Source organism: Aureococcus anophagefferens (genome assembly GCF_000186865.1).
Source record: "Aureococcus anophagefferens unplaced genomic scaffold AURANscaffold_4, whole genome shotgun sequence".
NCBI classification, from domain to species: Eukaryota; class Pelagophyceae; order Pelagomonadales; family Pelagomonadaceae; genus Aureococcus; species Aureococcus anophagefferens.
Window position 1 is genome coordinate 1,724,481 of NW_008705564.1, and position 18,469 is coordinate 1,742,949.

The window sequence follows — 18,469 nt, forward strand, 5'->3', positions numbered from 1 at the left end:
TTTTGCGGCGCCGGCCGCTCGTCGCGTGCGGCGCCCGCGTCCCGCCGGAGGCGCGCGCGCCGACCCGCGCCGCGCCGCGCCCCCCCCCCGGTCCCGGTCCCGCGCCCACCCCCGCGGCCCGCGCAGGCTGGGCGTGCTCGCCCCGCTCGCGTCGTCGAACATTTTGAACACGGAGCTGCCGCTGTCGACGCTCGCCGGCGAGCTCAGCGAGGAGGACACGGTGCAGGGCCGCGAGGACGCGTCCGCGCGGAAGTGGGGCTATCTGGCCACGGCCGTCGAGGACGCGGAGGCGCGGCTCGCGGTCTGGGCGAAGAAGAAGAAGAAGGGGGGCTTCACGATCCCCGGCATCGACGCGCCGTCGCTCTACCCCGACGAGATCTGGGCCGACGGCCACTCGACGATGCTCTCGAGCTGGAGCTTCCACGCGGACGTCGTCGCGGCGATCACCGAGGGCAAGACCTTCGTCGTGCGCTTCATCGACAGCGACGTGCCCCAGAAGGCGAACAAGGGCGCGCGGGACACGGCGGCGGCCTGGGACGCCGTCGTCCAGGCCTACGCGGGCCACCCGAAGGTCCGCTTCGGCGACGTCTGCGAGGACGACATGTGGACCATGGGCGGCTACATCACGCACACGGCCGACTTCGCCGAGCTCGCCATCGGCCGCAAGGGCTACCCCTACGTGCACTCCTTCAACCGCGACAGCGACGTCGGCGGCACGGTCTACGAGGCGTCGCCGGGCAAGTCCATCGCCGAGGAGCTCGCGGACCCCTACGACCTCATGGCGTTGCTCGAGGACGAGGCCAAGGCCTGCATCTGCACCATCGCCTCCGGCGAGGGCTGCTCCGCCGCCGAGGTCGAGTACGCGGCCATCATGCGGGGCAAGGGAAGCTTCGACCTCAAGAAGCAGGTCGTCGCGCTCCGCGCGCAGGCCAAGTCCGAGGACGCGGAGGACGACCCGGACCTCAAGACGTCCGTGCACCAGCGCCTCTCCATCCTCAAGCAGCTCACCATGGGCAAGCCCGAGGACTACCTCCCGAACAAGCTCTACGAGGAGAACTACGACCCGGACGACTGGTCCGTCGACGTCACGCCGCAGTACGTCCAGAAGGCCAAGTTCAAGATGGACATCATCCACTGGACCGAGGACCTCCTCGTGCCCTGGCTCCCGCCCAACGTGACGCTGCCCCCGCGCAAGTTCCTCGGCGACTACGTCTGGGACCAGGCCAAGTCCGACACGGAGTACCAGCTCGAGCTCCTCGGCGTCGAGCGCCCGAAGAAGAAGAAGTGGAACTTCGACACGCCCGACGGCGTGCCCAGGGAAATGTAGGGGCGCGCCCGCCGCGACATCCGCGCGCCGCCCTGTTTCTTCTTCCTATAAGAAGGCGCGCGCCGGAGCCCAGCGCGCCGACTCGGAAGAGGGCGGCCGAAGTGCCAAGTAGAGTCAGGTTCATCCACTGCTCTTAAAGCAGGCGCGCGACGTGCGCCGCGAGGGACGGGTCCGCCGTGAGCGCGCGCGACGCGGCGAGCGCCCAGGCGTCGAGCGTCGCCGCGTCGGGCGGGGACTCGACGCCCGCCTCGGCGAGCATGTCGCGGAGCACGTCGCCGCAGTTGCGCCACGCCGCGAGGTCGCGCGGCGCGTGGCAATTCGCAGAGCGAAGCGCGTCGACGCCGGCGGGGCCGCAGATGCGGCGCATGCACGCGTCCACGGCGTCCAGGGGCTCCTCGTCGTCGTCGTCGTCCTCCTCCTCCGCCTCCGGCTCCTCCGGCGGCGGCGGCGGCGGCCCGGCGAGGCGGCGCTCCGCGGCGGCGCGCGCGGCCGCGCGCGCGTCCGCGGCGGGCGGCGCCGCGGGGGCCGGCGGCGGCGGCGCCGCGGGGGCCGGCGGCGGCGCTTCCTCCTCGTCGTCGTCCTCGTCGTCGTCGTCGTCCTCCTCGCCGTAGCTCTTGCGCGCGCCGCGGCTCTGGCGGCGCGCGAAGCGGCTCGCCCAGTCGACGTCCGGCAGCAGCGCCACGAGCGCGTCGCCGACGCCGAGGCCGCCGCTGTGGTGCACGAGCGACCAGAAGACGCGCTCGGAGCACCGCGCCATGTTCTGCGGCCGGAGCATGTCGTCGCCGCCGTCCGCGAGCACGCTCCGCACCGCGGCGACGACCTCGTCCCGCCCGACGAGGTCGACGACGTCCTCGTGGCGCCGCGCGGCCGCGCCGCGCGCGCCCAGGGTCGCCGCGCCGGCGGCGAACGTCGCGCGGAGCTTCGACGGCGCGCCGTTGAGGGCCGTCTCGGCGACGGCGAGGTCGAAGGCGCCGCCGAGGGCCGCCGCGAAGCGGTCCTCGGCCTTGGAGCTCTCGTAGGAGCCCGCGAGGGCCGTCTTGAGCGCCGCGCGGAAGAAGAGGCCCCCGGAGCCCCGCGACGTGCCCGCGGCGGCGGCCGCGAGGTCGACGCCGATGCCCTCGCGCGACCCGAGCTGGACCCGGGCCCGCTTCGGCTTCCGCGCCGCCGGCGCCGCCGCGCGGCCCGCGAGGCTCGCGACCGTCGCGGGCGCGAGCGGCGCGGCGGGCGCCGGCGGCGCGGCCGCGGGCGCCGGCGGCGCGGCCGCGGGCGCCGGCGGCGCGGCCGCGGCGGTTCCGGCTCCGGCGGCGGCGGGTCCGGCGGCGGCGGTTCCGCGGGACCGCGCCTCGGCGGCCTCGAGCGCCGCCGCGCGCCGCGCGGCCGGCGACGGCGCCGCCGGCGCCGCGGCGGCCTTGCGCTTCTTCGGCGCGGCCTTGGCCTTGGCCTTGGCCGGCGCGGCCTCGGCCTTGGGCGCTTTCGGCGCTTTCGGCGCCTTGGGCGCCTCGACGGCGAGCAGCGACGTCCCTTCGCGCGTCGCCGCCGACAGCGCGAGCGCGCCGTCGAGCGGCTGGGGCGGGAACCCGCCGCGGAGCGTCAGGTTCTTCTTCTTAAAGGCCTTGGACACCTGCGTCGCGAACGCGTCGACGGTGATGGACGGATCGAGGTCGTCGAAGGTCTTCTTGGCGCCTTTGAGCGTCACGGTGAGCGACCACGAGGCCATGGTGGCGACGGCGCACGCGTTCGGGGTGTCGCGCGCCTGGCGACGGCGCTCGCGTTCGGGTCGCGTCTGCTCTGCCGGCGGCGGCTGTGGCAATTTGTGGCAGGGTCGACCTCGCTGATTTGATGGCAGTGCCACATCGACCGCGAGCCGAAGACCAAAAGCACTCCGACCTGTGCCCGCGAGAGCTCGTCGGCCCGCGCGCAGGGGCATCCGTCGCGCGCCGAAGACACCGCCACCGGTAGTCCCACCGCCTGCTCGCATCGCACGACGATGGAGCCCTGGCGTAGCGAGAGCTTCCCCATGACCGTCGCCTGCGGCGTCTGCACCGTGGAGATGGTCGTCGACTCGCCGGACGTGATCCCGTTCCTCGCCTGCGACGTCTGCGGCTCGACGCCCTGCGGGCGGCTCTGCGGCAAGTGGTTCCAGAACGAGGACGGCGCGACGAAGCACACCATGTCCTGCGGGCGCCGCGCGGCCGCGCCGCGGCCGCAGCGCGTCGCGCGCGACTCGCCGCCGCGCGCGCCCGAGCCCAAGGCCAAGGCGCGCGCGCCGAAGAAGCGGGCCGCGCCGCCGGCGGACGTCAAGCCCCGGGCCGCGGAGACGGCGCCGAGCCACTCGCTCCTCGGCGGGTTCGCGCTCCCGCCGGCGCCCGCGGCGCGCGCGGCGCCCGCGCGCGCGCCGCCGCCGCCGGCCGCGGCGCCCGCGCCGCCGCCGGCCGCGGCGCCCGCGCCGCCGGCGCCCGCGCCGCCCGCGCCGGCGTCGCCGCCCGCGGTGACGCCCGAGCCGGCGGCCGCGGCCGAGGCCGCGGGCTCGGGCTTCTCGGCCGAGGGCGCGGCGCTGTCCGTCGCGGCGTTCGTGCGCGCGCTCGACGGCGCCTTCGCGTCCCTCGGCGGCCGCGAGCGCGTCGAGCACGGCGGCGGCGTCCGGGGCAACCTCGCGCCCGACGCGTCCGTGTGCTCGTCCGGGCAACGCGACGCGCACTACGGCGCGGTGCTCCCCAACCTCGTCGCGCACTGCCTGTCGCGCGCGCGTCTCGCCGCGGGCGAGACCTTCGTCGACGTCGGCAGCGGCCTCGGCGCCGCGGTGCTCCAGGCGGCGCTGACGACGACGTGCGCGCGCGCGGTCGGCGTCGAGGTCGTGCGGAGCCGCCACGACGCCGCGCTGGCGGTTAGAGACGCAACGCTGGCGCAGCTGCCGCCGGCGGCCGCCGCGGCGCTGGAGGCCCGGGCGGAGCTGCGGCTCGGCGACGCCTTCGACGCGGCGACGGCCGACTTCCTGAGCTCGTGCGACGTGCTGCTCGTCAACAACGCGAACGGGACCATGGCGCCGGAGCGCGTCGCCGTCGCGTCGCACCGGCCCCTCGACGAGCAGCTGGCCAACGTCGCGAAGCGCTGCCGCGTCGGCGCGCGGCTCGTCGCCATGGACACGATCCCGCTATTGGACGCCGCGGCGCTCGGCGGCGCCTTCGACCGCCTCGAGTTCGACTCGGGGCCCCTCGCCGTGTCCTGGACCGACGGGCCCGTGCCCCTGGTGCTCTACACGAAGCGCAAGGTCTCCTGGACCTGCCCGCGCTGCACCTTCGAGAACCCGCTCTTCGACGACTTCGCCTTCATCACGGAGTGCGCGCTCTGCCCGGACGAGCTCCGCGCCAAGTTCAACCTCACGGCCGGCGACATGGACGGCCACCGGCCCAAGCGCCGCTGCGCCAAGAAGGACGGCTAGGGTTGCGCAGTAAGCGTCGGGTTATCCGCGCGCTCGCCGAACGGCGCGGAGGCGCGCCGCGGGTCGTTGTCTCGGGGCGGACGCGGCGCGGACGCGGCGCCGGCGCGTCCGGATGTAGAGGGGGACGGCGACGCACATGCGGGCGGTGGATGGTTGGCTCGAGCCGTCGTCGAAGGCGTCGTCGAGCCGAAAAATGCCACAGCGAATCGGCACGAAGTCTGCGCTCTCCAGTGGTTGAGCTCCCTGTAAGACGCTCTCTAAGTGCTCGGACCGACGCGGGCGACCGACATTGCTGCAGCTTGTTCGCGCCCAGAGGAGACCGCGTGGGGCGGGCTCCGCTGGTCCGGACGAGCATGAGCGACGACATGAGCGACGGCGACGACTTTGGCGGCGGCCGCGGGTCCCCGCGGAGCCGCGGCACGCCCGTCGCGAATCGTTCGTCGGGCCGGCTCCCGCCGAAGCGCAAGGCCGGGGCGGGCGGCGACGACGGCGACGCGCGGTCGCGGCGGCGCCGCGGGCGCGACGCGCCCGCCGGGCGGCACCGCGACGGGGGCGAGGCGCTCGCCGCGGCGCGCCGGTTCCTCGACGCGACGGAGGCCCAGGCGCGCGGCGGCGACGACGGCGCGCGGCACCTCGAGCTCGAGCCCCTGGCCAAGCTCTGCTACGCCCTCTCCCACCGCTCCGCGCGAGGTGCGCCCCCCGCCCCCCGCGCGCCCCCGCCACGCGCCCCCTTTTTTTCAGGCGACGACGAGCGCGCGCTCGCGCGGCGCGCCGTCGCCGTCGCGACGGCCGCGCTCCTGGCCGTCGCGGCGGCGGACGGGCCGGCCTTCGGCGACGACGACGCGGCGGGGAACGCGCGCGGCGCGACGACGACGCGCGCCGCGGCCGCGGCCGCCAAGGACAAGGGCGACGCGGCGCCGCCGGCGGACGACCCGTGCCCCGGCCGCCGCGCGGGCCACCGCGCGCAGCTCGCCTGCGCGGCGGCCCTCGAGCTCGCCCTGCTGCACGTCGAGGCCGACGCGCGGGACCCGGCGGCGCCCGGCGCCGTCGCGGCCCTCGACGCGCTCGGCGCGCTCTGCGGCTCGGGCGCCGTCTCCGACGCGGCGCGGTCGCTCGCGGGGCGGCACGAGGGTGATTCAACGTCGCTTCAACGTGAGTGTTCCGCGCGCGCGCGTTTCGGGAACAGCACCCACGCGTCGAGAGCGCTCCGAGAGATGATCGCTCGTCCAAAAATCAGCCGAAACGGGCGGAAAACGACCGAGATCGGAGCCTTTGAAGTTTGGGCATGTCGCACTCTTTTCCTGCCCAGGTCGCTCGCGGCGCCCGCGGCCGAGCCCCGGGGCCGCGACGACGACGTCGCGCCCTTCGAGGACATCCTCGTGACGACGCTCAAGGCCGCGGCGGCGCGCGCGGGCGACCGGCTGCCCGCGGCGCGGCCGCGCGCCGCCGCGGCGCGGTCGCCGCCCGCGGACGCGCTCCACGCGCTCGCCTGCGCGGAGCTGAGCCGCGTCGAGGGCCCGCGGCGCCTCCTCGCCGCCGCCGCCGAGGGCCTGCGGGCCGCCGGCGGCCGCGCCATCGACGAGGACGGCGCCGCGGACGGCGACGGGCCCGCGCGCGCGCGCGCCGTGCTCTGGTGCGCGGAACTCGCGACGGTCGCGCGGACCGTCGAGGAGCGCGCCGCCGACGCGGGCCTGGGCCTCGAGACGAAGAAGACGAAGGCGGCCGTCGAGGCCACGTGCCTCGACGTCGCCGCGCGTTTAGGATCCGCCGTCGCCGCGGGCGCGGACGGCGGCGGCGACGCGCCCGCGCCCGCGGGCTGGCGCGCGGCCAAAAAGCGCGTCGCGGCCCAGCTCCTCGGCGGCGACGGCGACGACGCCGTCGCGAGCGCGGCGCTCGCGGCCTGGGCGGCGCTGGGCGAGATCGCGGAGCGCAACGAGAGCGCGGAGTCGGGCCCGCACGCGCGGCGGACCCTCGACGCCGTCGCGGCCGCGGCCGTGCTCCGGGGCCGGCGCCGCGCGTCGAGCGTCGTGCTCCAGTGCCTGGCGTCCGAGACGGCGTCGGCGGGGCCCGTGACCATGGGCGCGACGCCGCGGGCCGTCGCGGGCTTCGTCGCCGACGCCGTCGCCGCCGCGCTCGACCGCGGGGCCTGGGCGCCGCTCACGCTGGACCCGAAGACGGTCCTGGACGGCGTCGCGGCGTTGGCCGCGGCGGCGAACGCGCGGTCCTCGCCGAGCGACGCCGGCGCCGCGAGTCTGGGCGCCAAGTGTCTCGGCGCGCTCGCGCGCGCGCTCGCGGCGCCCGGCGACGGGTCGCCGGCGGACCGCAAGCCCGCGGCCGCGCCGTCGAAGCGCAAGCGCCGCGGCGACGAGCCCGAGGCGAACGACGACGGGCCCAGCGCCGCGTTCCGCGACGCGCTCGGCGGCGACCACGCCGTCGCGCTGCTCTACGCGGCGGCGTGGGGCGACGACGACGACGGCGACCGCGGCGACCGCGACCGCGACGGCGCGTGGGCCGCCGTCGGCGCCGCGGCCGCGGCCGCGGGCGACGCGCTCTGCCGCGGCGACGGCGGCCGTTTGGACGCCGCGCGGGCCGCGCTCGTGGCCCACTGCGGCGTCGACGGCGCCTTCGACGCGCTCATGCCGCGGCGCGCGTTCGTGCCCCTCTACGAGGCGCTCCTCCGCGACGCGGGCGACGACCGCGGCGACGCGGGCGCGCTCGAGGCGCTCGCCGCGTTGCTCCTCGGCGACGACGGCGACCTGTGCCCGCTGGCCTTCGCGCCGCGGGCCGCGCGGTTCGTCGTCGACGCGCTGTCGTCGCCGCGGCGCGACGCCGTCGCCGAGACGGTGGGCGACGCGCTGTTGGAGAGTTTGCTAGGGTTGTGCGCGGATGGCGTGGACGATGCCCTGGCGTCCACGGCGGCCGCGCGGCTCTGCTGCGTCGCGCGCGCGGGCCTGGGCGCCGCGCCGCGGCCGCTCGACGCGTTGGTGCCGCGGCCGGAGCATTCCGCGGAGGCGAGCGACGACGCGGCCTACGGCGACCTGCGGGCCGCGCCGGCGGCGGGGTCGGCGGCGAGCCGCGCGGCGCCGGCGAAGCGCGAGCGCCGGCGGCGCGGCGGGCCGGGGCCCGCGGCGCAGGCCAAGAGCGAGGACGCCGCGGGCCGCTTCCGCGACCTCGCCGAGGCCTGCGGCGGCGAGCTGCGGGCCGCGGCGCTCGGCCTCGTCGACAAGGCGGCCGGGGGCGCGCGGTCCCTCTTCCTCGGGGACGCGGCCTGGCGTCTCGCCTGCCGCGTGCCCGGCGCCGGCGACGCCGACGGCCCCGTGGCCGGCCTGCTCGCGGCGGCGGCGCTCGCGCGCGCGTCCGACGCGCGGCCCGACGGCGCGCCGCCGGTCCCGGCCGACGACGCGGCCTTCGCCGCGGCGCGGACCGCGCTCCGGAGCGTCGCCGCGTCCCTGGGCGGCGACGCCGCCCCGGGCTGGGCCGCCGCGGCGGCCGCGGAGGCGCTCGCCGTCGCGGTGCGCGCGGCCGCGTTCCCGCGGTCGTCCGGCGACGGCGACGACGACGACCTCGACGTCGACGACGGCGGCGACGACGAGAACGACGACGGCGCCGGCGGCGACCACGGCGTCCTGGCCGACGAGCTCCTGGCGGCGCTCGGCGCCGCCGCGGACCGCCACGACCGCGTCGTCGACCGCGCGCTCGGCGGCGGCGGGCCCGCCGACGACGACGGCGGCGACGCGAAGAAGCGGCGCCGCCGGGGGCCCGGGTCCCGCTCCGGGTCGCCGCGGCCCGAGGACGACGGCGCCCAGGCCGACGCGAAGCTCGGGCGCCTGCTGCTGCGCGCGCTCGGCGGGCCCGGCGGCCGCGGCGCGACGGGCGCGGCGGCGGCCGCGCCGCCCGGGTCGCTCCTCGGCGACGGCGGCGACGAGGCGACCGGCGGCGACGACGCGCGGGACTGCGCCGCGCGGCTCGGCGCGCGGCTCCGGCGCCGGGGGTGGGCCGCGGCGGCCGGCGCGCTCGCGGACGCGCCCGAGCGCGGCGGCCGCGTGAGCGGCGCGGCGGAGGCCCTCGACCGGCGCGTCGCGCGCCACCTCGCCGCGGCCCCGACGGCGTCCCCCAAAGCGCCGCCCCTCGACGCGTCGAAGCGCTGCGTGGGCGCGCTCGCGGCCGCGACGCGCGCCCTGGCCGTCGCGGCGAAGCGGCGCGACGCGCGCGCGCCCGCGGCGGCGCGGTCCGAGGCGACGGCGCGGGCCGCGCGCTTCGCCGCGGCCTTTGGGCGGCTGAAGAACGACGGCGCCTTCGGCTTCGCGCGGCCGGCCGCGGCGGCCGCCGCGGCCGCGCTCGCGAAACGTCCCTCGGACGCGCGCGCGCTCGACGCGGCCTTTTCGCTCGACGCGCTGCGCCGCCTCTTCGCCCCGGCGCGCGGCGACGGCGGCGACGACTGGGCCGTCGCGCGGCGCCTCGCGCTCGACGACCTCGAGGCCTGGGCGCAGTCGCCGCGCGCGGAGCACAAAGCGAATTTGGCGCTCTTCTTCGACGGCGACGCGGCGGGCGGCGACGCGCTCGGCGACGCGCCCGGCGGCGACGTCGAGGCGCTGGTTTCCTGGGCGTTGGACGACGACGCCGGCGCCGCGGCGGAGAAGGCGCCGAAGCGCAAGAAGGCGCCGCCGCAGCTGGACGCGGCGTCGGAGCCCGGCGACGACCCGCGCCGCAATCGCGCGTCGCCGTCGACGCGGCGCGCCGTGGCGCTCGTACAGGCCGTCGGCGTGCGCGGGCCGGGCCCGAGCCGCGTGCGCGATGCGCTGCGGCGCGCGCTCGCGAAGGCGCCGAAGCCGTCGCTCGACAAGCTCCTCGGCGCGCCGGATTCCGAGCTCGACACGGAGCCCCTCTGCGAGGTGCTCGCGTGCGCCGTCGCCGACGACGGCGCCGCGGCGCGGGCCGCCGACTTCGTCGCCGGCAACGGGCCCTGGGACGACCGGCCCGCGGCCAAGTCGAGCCGCCACCCGGGCGGCGCGGCCGCGTGCGCCAAGGTCTACGCGGCTTTGGCGGCGCACCCGCCGGCCTGGCTCGGCCGCCGGTCCCGGCACAGCCGGCCCCTCGAGCAGCTACTCGTGCTCGCCGCGGCGCTGTCGAACGGCCTGCCCGGCCTCGTGGACGCGCTGGCCAAGGCCGCGTCGTCCGAGGTGCAGAAGCGGGGCGCCGACGGCCCGTCGCTCGGCGTCGCGCGGACGCTGGAGCTCGCCGCGGCGCTCGTCGCCGGTCTCTGCGGCGCCGCGGACGCGCTGGAGCCGCCGCGCGCCGTCCTGCCCGAGCCGCCGCCGCCCGTCAAGGCCGTGGAGGCGCCGGAGCCGGACGCGCTGCGGTGCACGTACGCGACGTCGGGCGGCGACTTCGTGGACCAGCACTGGTACAACTGCGCGACCTGCGGCCTCGTCGGCGACAAGGGCTGCTGCTCCGCCTGCGCGCGGAAATGCCACGCGGGCCACGAGCTCTCCTACTCGCGCAAGTCGTCGTTCTTCTGCGACTGCGGCGCGCGCGGCGACGGCGACGACGACGGCGCGCCGCGCGGCTTGGCGGACGCGCTGGGCCGCGGGCGCCACGCGTCGGCGGCGGCGGCGCTGCTGGCGGCGGCGCCGCCCTGCAAGTGCCTCGCGGCGGCGGCGACGGCGCCCGCGGGCGCGCGGCGCGCGGCCGCGCCGCGGCCGAAGAAGGCCGCGGCGCCCGAGGCGCCGCGCCCCAGGCGCGACCGCGACGCGCTGCTCCTGCGCGTCGGCCGCGTCGCGCTGGGCCGCGCGGAGAAGCTCAAGCCCGCGGCGGCGCGCGCCCTGGCGGCCCTCGCGCGCGAGCTCTGCGACGTCGGCGCGGGCGCGGGCGCCGCGAAGCCGGCCGCGAAGCCCCGGAGCCCGCGGTCGCGCGACGCCGCGTCCGTCGCCGGCGGCGCGTCGGCGTCGTCCGTGCAGTCGACGAGCCCGCCCCCGAGCCACGCGTCGGGCGCCGCGCGGCGCCGCGGCGGGCCCGGCGGCGGCGCCGCGCGCGCGGCGGCCGGCGGCTCCGGCGGCGGCGCCGCGCTCGCCGACGACGACGCGGCGCCGACGGCCGCGCCGCCGCAGCGGCGCTTCGCGGCCGTCGGCGGCTTCGACGCGCGGGGCCCCGGCGACGTCGGCTCGGGCCCCGTGGCGCGCCAGCTCAAGGCCCTCGTGAGCCGGCACCGGCTCGCGCCGCGCCTCATCTCCGCGGACCGGCGGGGGCGCGTCGCGGTCGCGGAGCGGCGGCACGTGCTCCTCACGGCTTTGACGAACTGCCTCGCGCCCAACGGCGGCGACGGCGGCGATGCCGTGCGCGCGGCGGCCTGCGCCCTCGGTCGGCTGTCCGTGGCCTTCGACGTCGCGGGCGTCGCGTTCTGCCCGAGTAGCGACCGCCACCTGGCGGTCTGGGGGCTCCGCGACTGCTCGGTCTTCGCGCTCGACGGCGGCGCGCGCCGCGGCGACGCCGCGAGCGCCACGGGCGAGGAGTCGAAGACCGACGACGCCGCGGCGCGGCTCTGCGCGTCGGCGCAGATCCGCGTGGAATTGGCGCTCGACGCGTTAGCGTCCGACAGCGCGCACGTCGTCAAGTGCGCGTGGGTCCCCCGGTCGTCGTCCTGCCTCGTCGTCGCGACGACGCTGGGCGTCCACGTCTACGATTTGGCGGTGGACGCGTCGACGCCGACGCACGCCTACGTGCTGGCCTACGACCAGCACCACGTCCGCGACGCCGTCGTCACGCCGCCGCGCCACGCGTGGCGGGGCGCGCGCGCGCTCTACGTCGTGCTCGACACGGGCCGCGTCTTCGCCGCAGATTTAGAAATTGCGCCGGGCGACGACGGCGACGACGAGGCGCTGCTGGGCGCGTCGAGCTTCGCGTCCGCGGCCGCGGCGGCGGCCGCGCGCGACCGGCGGCGCCGCCGCGGCGGCGGCGGCGGCGCGATCGAGCGGCCGCGCGAGGTCTATTTGGACCTCCACGACGCCCTGCCGCTGCCGTCGCGCCTCTTTGGGGGCGCGGGCGCGGCCCACGCGCTGCTCTACAGCGTCCAGGCCCACGCGCTCGTGCTCAGCCGCGACGGCGCGCCCGCGGTCTGCGTCCGTGTGGAAACCAAATCTTCAACCCGACTTCAATGTGAGCGTAATCGAACGGTTTGACGCAAGGCTTTCTGCTGTGCTTCGAGAACTCGACGAGAGCGATCGATTCGTCCAAAAATCAGCCGAATCGACTTCGATGTGACCGAGATAGAGAGTTCTGAAGTTTGGTGGGGACCCCCCAAACCAGCGGTTGATTTCCACACAGGTCTGCGTCACGCTCGGCGAGGGCGTCCGCGACGTCGTCGGCGGCTTCAAGCTGTTGAACCGCGCCCTGCCCGGCGCGGCGAGGCCGCCGGCGGCGGCGGGAAACGCCCGCGCGCCGGCGAACTCGGCCGACGAATTGTTGCTCGCGGCGCTCGCGGCGACGTCGGCGACGGGCGCGCGCCGCGGCGGCGCCGCGGCGCCCGCGGCGGCGGCCGCCGACGCGACGCACGCGCCCTACGCGGCCTGGGTCGAGTGGCCCCGAAGTGGCGGCGGCGACGGCCACCTCGACGTCGTCTGCGTCGCGCGCGGGCGCGCGCGCGTCCGAGCGCCTCGTGAGAGTCGGCGCCGCGCGCGACGACCGGGGCCACCGCGCGCCCGTCGTCCGCGACCTGGACCTGGGCCCGGCGCGGGCGCAGCCGGCGCCCGCGGCGAGCCGCTTCGGCGGCGGCGAGCCGCTCCGGGGCGCGGCGCCGGCCGCCGCGCACCGCAAGGTGCTGGGCACGTGCCTCTACCGGAACCCGGCGCTACCGGGCGCGTGCCAGCTCCTCGCGCTCTTGGACGACGGCGTTATCGCGTGCTTCGACCACCCCGACGGCGACCGCGACGACGAGCTCGACGGCGACGAGTCGGACGAGACGCCCTCGCGGTGGGCCGCCGAGGCGCCGCGCTGCACCGTCTTCGAGGAGCTGGTCGCCGTGCCCCACGCGCGCCTCGACTTCAGCGGCGACCTCTGCCTCGGTAATTCCCGCGACGAGCTCCGGCGGAAGCTGCGGCCGGGCAACGACGAGTATTTGGTGGCGTCGCGCGCCGAGGGCGGCACGTTCGTCGCGCGGTCCGAGCGGCCGGGCGACGTCGAGGTCGTGCGCGTGCTGCTCGGCGCCGCGTCGCCGGAGCACGTGCCGCGCACGCTCGTGGTCTGCGGCCGGCGGCTCGACGTGTCGAAGGACGACCGGCGCTGGTACGACGTCGCGCTCTCGGACGGCGACCGGCGGGTCTGCGCGGCGCTCGGGGGCGTGGCCCTGAGCCTGCTGGGCTCGAACACGGCGGGCAACCCGCCCCTGCTTGATGCTTTAGAGCTCTACGTCGCCGCGCCGGCCGAGGGCGCGGCGGCGGTGCCGGAGGCCGCGGCCGCGGCGCCGGCGCCGCCCGAGGACGCGGCGGCGCACCACCCCCCTTTGTGCGCGCGGGGCCCCGCGCTCCAGCGCTGCCTCGTCGCCGCCGCGCGCGCCGCGGCCATCGCCGCGGCGGCCGTCGCCGGCGACGTCGACGCCGCCGACGTGTTCCCGAGGGACGGGCGGGATCCCTTTGGTGGTGTAGTGTCTCTCGCAACAAAAGCTTCGAAGCCGAACCCGCTCTGCCGCGCGGCGCTGCGGCTCGTGGAGAAGACGTGCCTCGGCGAGTCGCAGCGGGCCCTGGCCTTCGCCGCGGCGACGCTCGTCCGCGTCGGCTGCGACTTCGACGGCGACGCCGCGGCGCTCGCGGTCGACGGCGCGCGGTTGGATCGCCTCGACGGCGCGCTCTTCGCGGGCGACGAGCCGCGGCGGCCGCCTTTGGGCGTCGCGCGCCTCGCGCTGACGCTCGCGGAGCGGCGGCCCGCGGCCTTCGAGGCGCGCTTCGGCGGCCGCGAGGGCTTTGGGTTCGCGCGCGCGCTCGACGCGTTCGCGGCCACGAAGAGCCAGAGCTCCCCGGCGGCGAAGCGCGACACCGCGGGCGTGCTCGTGCGCCTCGCCTGCGGCGAGCTCTTCTGCCGCTGCCGGGCCGCGCCCGACGACGACGCGCCCGACGTCGCGCGGGCCGGCTGGCTCGCGCTCCTGCCGCTCCTCGAGGACGGCGACGCCGCGGACGCGGCGTGCGAGCGGTTGGCCGCGTGCTTCGGCGACGCGATGGCCGACGACCCGGCGGGCGCCGCGCGCGCGTCCACGGACGGCGTCGATCCCACGGCGCCGAGCCCGCGCAAGGTCGTGCCCATGGACGAGTCCAAGGACGAGGACGAGGATTTGTGCGAGTCGAAGGAGGCGCCGGCGGAGGACGCGGGTCCCGACCGCGTGCCCGTGTCGCGGATGACCAAGGGCGGCTTCCTCGTGGCGGCGGTCCTCCCCCTGCTCCTGGACCGCCTGCGGAAGCACGTCGTCGTCGCCTGCCTCGACGGCGGCGGCGCCGTGCGGACGCCGGGCGACCTCGGGTCGCCGTGCGCGACAGGGCAGCACAAGAGAGCGAAATTCCCAACTTCAAAGGCTCATATCTCGGCCGTTTTCCACTCGTTTTGGCTGACTTTTGGACGAGCGATCATCTCTCGGAACGGTCTCGAAGCGTGGATGCTTTTTCCGGAACGCGCGCGCGCGGAACACTCATGTTGAAGCGACTTGAATCACTCTTTTCCTGCCCAGGTGCGCGATCGCGCGGTACCTGGCCACGGTGCTCGACGTCGTCGCGCGCGCGTGGGCGACGGGCGACGCCGCGCTCGCGCGCGTGCTGGGCGCGCGGGCCGCGGCCTTCTTCGCCGGGGAGCTGCGCTACGCGGCCTGCCACGACGCCGTGAACAAGAAGCGGCGGCGCCACGCGCGCGACCTCCGCCGCGGCGACGGCGTCGAGTGGGACGGCGACGCGGACGGCTCCTGGTTCGCGCCGGGCGAGGCCGACGACGGCTCGCCGGACACGCTGCGCGGCGACGTCGTCGTGTTGCTCCTGCGGAGCCTGGAACGGCTCTGCGCGGGCGCGCCGCCGGCGAAGGGCGAGCGCCGCGGCCGGAGCGAGTCGCAGGGCTCCGACGGCGGGTCCCAGGCCCTGTCCCAGGACGAGCGGCCGCCCAAGGACGAGACCACCTCGCCGGCGAAGCCGCCGCCCGTCGACGCGACGGCGCTGCGCTGCGCCGCGGACGCGGGCCGCGGCGGCGTCGCCGCGTGCGCGCCGCGGCCGCTGTCCGCGGACGCGGGCGCCGCGGCCGCGCGCGCGGGCGCGCGGGCCGCGCGCGCGGCGGCGGCGGGCGCGCTCGACGAGGCCGGCGACGTCGGCGTGACCCTGGGCGACGCGCTCGTGGCGCGCGCGCGGCGGGCGCTGGCGGCGCTGGCCGCCGAGGCCGCGCCGGGCGGCCCCGCGGACCTCGACGACGACGCGCGGCAGCGCGCGACGTCCTACGACGAGGAGTGCGGCGACGCGTCGCCCCTGCTCCTCAACGCCGACGGCGACGACGACGACCACGCGGGCTGCCCGGCCCCGGCGACCGACGCGTGGGACGACGACGACGACGACGACGTCGGAGACGACGCGACGATCCCGCCTTTGGATGATCCGACGCGCGCGGCGGTGAAGACACATGGCGCGCCCTGGTGGCTGCCCCTGGTCGTCGCGCGCGAGTGCGACGCGCCGCCCGCGGGCGCGGCGTCGCCGCGGTCCGCGCTGGCCTGCGCGTTCCTCACGGCGGCGCTCGGCGCGCTCGCGTCCTTCGGGGGCGCCTTCGGCGACGCCGCGGGCGACCGCTGGCCGCCGGCCTTTGTGGCCGCGGCCTGCGACGCCGTCGCGTCCAGGGAGCTCGGCGCGGCGGCGCGCAACGCGGCGAAGCGCGTGCTCCGGCGGCTCTGCGGCGGCAGCGGCCGCGAGTACCGCGCCTGCCGCGACTCCCACGTCTTCGCGCGCCACGCGGCGAAGCTCGTGGGCGCGCTGCGGGGCCTGGGCGAGCGGCGCGAGCTGTCCTACGGCGCGACGGTCGCGCTCGACGCGTCCTTGCGGAAGTTGCTGCGCCTCGCAAGAGCGAGAAGCCACCACTGGCGCACGTTCTGCTCGCGGCCGCGCCTCGAGCGGCCCGGCGACGGGGCGAACGACGACGAGGCGCGGGGCGGGACCATCGTCATCGACGGCGACGACGACGCGCGGGACGACGACGACGCCGCGTCGCTCGCGGACGCGTCGGACGACGAAACTGACGGCGACGGCTTCGCCCGCGCGCCCTGCTGCGCCGTGACGCTCTTCCGCCTCTGCGTGCGGCTCCCGCGGGGGTCGGCGCGCGACGCGGCGCTCGAGCTGCTGGAGCGGTGCGCGCGGCCGCGGCCAACGGACGACGACGACGGCGCGCGCGAGGACGCGCGCGCGGACGCGGAGCGCGACGGTGCGCGCCGCGCGGAGACGCGCCACCGGCGGCGCTTCGCGCGCTTTTTAGGCTACGACAAACCGGCGGCGGCGGCGGCGCCGGGCCTGAGCCGCGCGGCGTGCGGTCTGGTCGACGCGCTCGGCGCCGAGGCCGCGCGCGACTGCCTCGCCTTCTCGGACGCCGTCGTCCTCGACGGCGACACGCGGGGCTGCCGCGCGCTGGGCGCGGCGGTGCTGCGCCACTGCTGGGCCGCGCTGCCCGCGGCCGCGCGGCGCCGCGTGCTCGAGGCGACGGCGCGGGCCGCGCCGCGCGCGCTCCGGCGCTCGGGCGGGTCGCGCGGCGCGGAGCTGCTGGCCGTCGTGCGCCTCGGGGCCGCGGCGGCGCTCGACGACGAGGCGGCGGCGCCCAAGGTCCTCGGCGGCGACGCGCTCGACGCGCTCTGCCGCGCGGTCGCGCGCGGCCTCGACGCGGGCGGCGACGACGACGGCGACCGCCGCGCGGTCTACGCGGCGACGGACGCCTTCTTCGGCGGCGGGCCGCGCTACTTCGACTACGACGCCGACGCCCTCGCCCCCGGCGCGGATCGGCCGGACCTGGCGCTGATCCGGGCCGCCGCGGAGGCGGACGCGTCGTCGGCGCGCGACGTCGACGCGCGCGGCGTCCTCGACGACGTCGGCGACGACGGCGACGCGGCGCTCGCCGCGGACCGCGTGACCTACGTGGTCCAGAGCGGCGAGGCCGGCGAGTCCGCGGGCGTGGTCCGGGTCGTCGGCGCGGACGCGCGCGTCGTGCCCGAGCGCGGCGCGGCGCCGGCGAGCCCGCGGTCGCGGTCCCGCGCGCCGTCGGCGCTGTCCGAGGCGACGGCGGAGCCCGCGGAGGAGGCGCCGCCCGCGCCCAAGGCGCCCGTCGCGTCGGCGCCGCGGCGCCACCGCCGGGGCCCCGCGCTGCAGGCGCTCGAGGACGTACGCAAGGGCGCGCGGTTCACGGAGAGCTGCTCCATCGCCCAGCTCCGCGGCGTGCGGCGCATCCACGCCATCGAGCTGCGCCTGCGGGAGCCCCGGGGCCGCTACGTGCGGCGGCTGCGCGTCTGGTACGTCGCGCGCGAGGTCGATAGCATCGGCGAGCTCGCGGTCCCCGCGAACTGGCCCAAGTGGTCCGTCGCGGCGACGGCGCGGCTCACGCGGGGCCAGACGTCCGTGAAGATCCCCCTGCCGGCGCCCCTCGTCGCCGCGAACCTGCTCTTCGAGTACGAGGACTTTTACCCGCAGCGGACGACGCCCGGCGGCGGCGCGCCGCGCGGCGGCGACCGGGGCCGCGCGGGCGCCTCCGGGTCGCGGTCCGGCGCCTGCCTCCACTGCCCGCGCTGCGGCCGCGCCGTCACGGACGCCCACGGCGTCTGCCAGCACTGCGGCGAGGTCGCGTTCCAGTGCCGCCAGTGCCGCCACATCAACTACGAGCGTTTGGACGCGTTCTTGTGCGTGGAATGCGGCTACTGCGCCTTCGGCGACTTCGGCTACCGGCTCCGGTCCGAGGCGGCGCCGGACGCGCTGGCCATCGCGTCGGCGGAAGAACTGGAAGCCGCGCGGCGGCGGCTCCAGGACCGCGCGGACGTCTGCCGCGACACGCGCGCGACGCTCCGGCGGTTATTACCGGAATGCGCGCGGCTCGCGCGCTGCGTCGCGGGCCGCGGCGACGGGCCCGACGACGACGACGCGGGTTTGGCGCGGTGCGGCGGCGCCTGGACGGCCGTCGACGCCGCGTCGTTCGCGCTCGCGGCCGCGGCGGACGCGCGGTCGCTCGGGTCGCCCGCGGCCGCGGCGCGCGTCGCGGCGGATTTGGGCGGGCTGCTCGCCGTCGTCGCGCCGTCGCCCCCGGTCGTGGCGGCGCTCTTCGACCGCGACCAGGTCCTGGGCTGCGACGCGGAGCCCGCGGCGCCGCCGCGGACCGGCGGCGGCCGCGACCGCGTGCTGACGCTCGAGGGCGTCGTGCCCGGCGCGCCCGCGTCGCTCGGCGCGTCGCTCGCGCGCGCGCGGCTCCGGGGCGAGGGCCCCGGCGGCCGCGGGCTCGCGTCTTTTGCGTTGGGGGGGTCGCGGGTCTTCGCGGCGCCGCCGGGCGGAGCGACGGCCTTGCTCGCGACGGAGGACCGGCTCGCGCGGCGCGCGGCGCTCCTGGGCCGCGTCGGCGCGCCGCCGGGCGCCTACGGCGCGCGGCGCGACGGGTCCCTGGCGGCGCTCGTCGAGTCGACGGCGGCGCTGCGCCAGGGCCGCGCGCGGCTCGCGGGCGCGCTCGGCGCCGGCGCG

At 78.4% G+C, this 18,469-nt stretch overlaps 1 protein-coding gene across 1 annotated transcript in view; it reads left to right on the forward strand.

The window, feature by feature from the left end:
* Positions 1-3,314: 3,314 nt before the first annotated feature.
* The window catches only part of AURANDRAFT_71044 (hypothetical protein), a gene marked incomplete at both ends in the record, with an annotated part of 22,776 nt that continues 7,621 nt past the window's right edge, over positions 3,315-18,469 (forward strand). The window contains 7 exons of the mRNA XM_009036085.1: positions 3,315-4,696; positions 5,080-5,456; positions 5,508-5,907; positions 6,076-11,881; positions 12,087-12,404; positions 12,502-14,273; positions 14,473-18,403. Of these exons, the coding sequence (XP_009034333.1) occupies positions 3,315-4,696; positions 5,080-5,456; positions 5,508-5,907; positions 6,076-11,881; positions 12,087-12,404; positions 12,502-14,273; positions 14,473-18,403 (13,986 nt within the window). The remainder of the gene's footprint in view (positions 4,697-5,079; positions 5,457-5,507; positions 5,908-6,075; positions 11,882-12,086; positions 12,405-12,501; positions 14,274-14,472; positions 18,404-18,469) is intronic.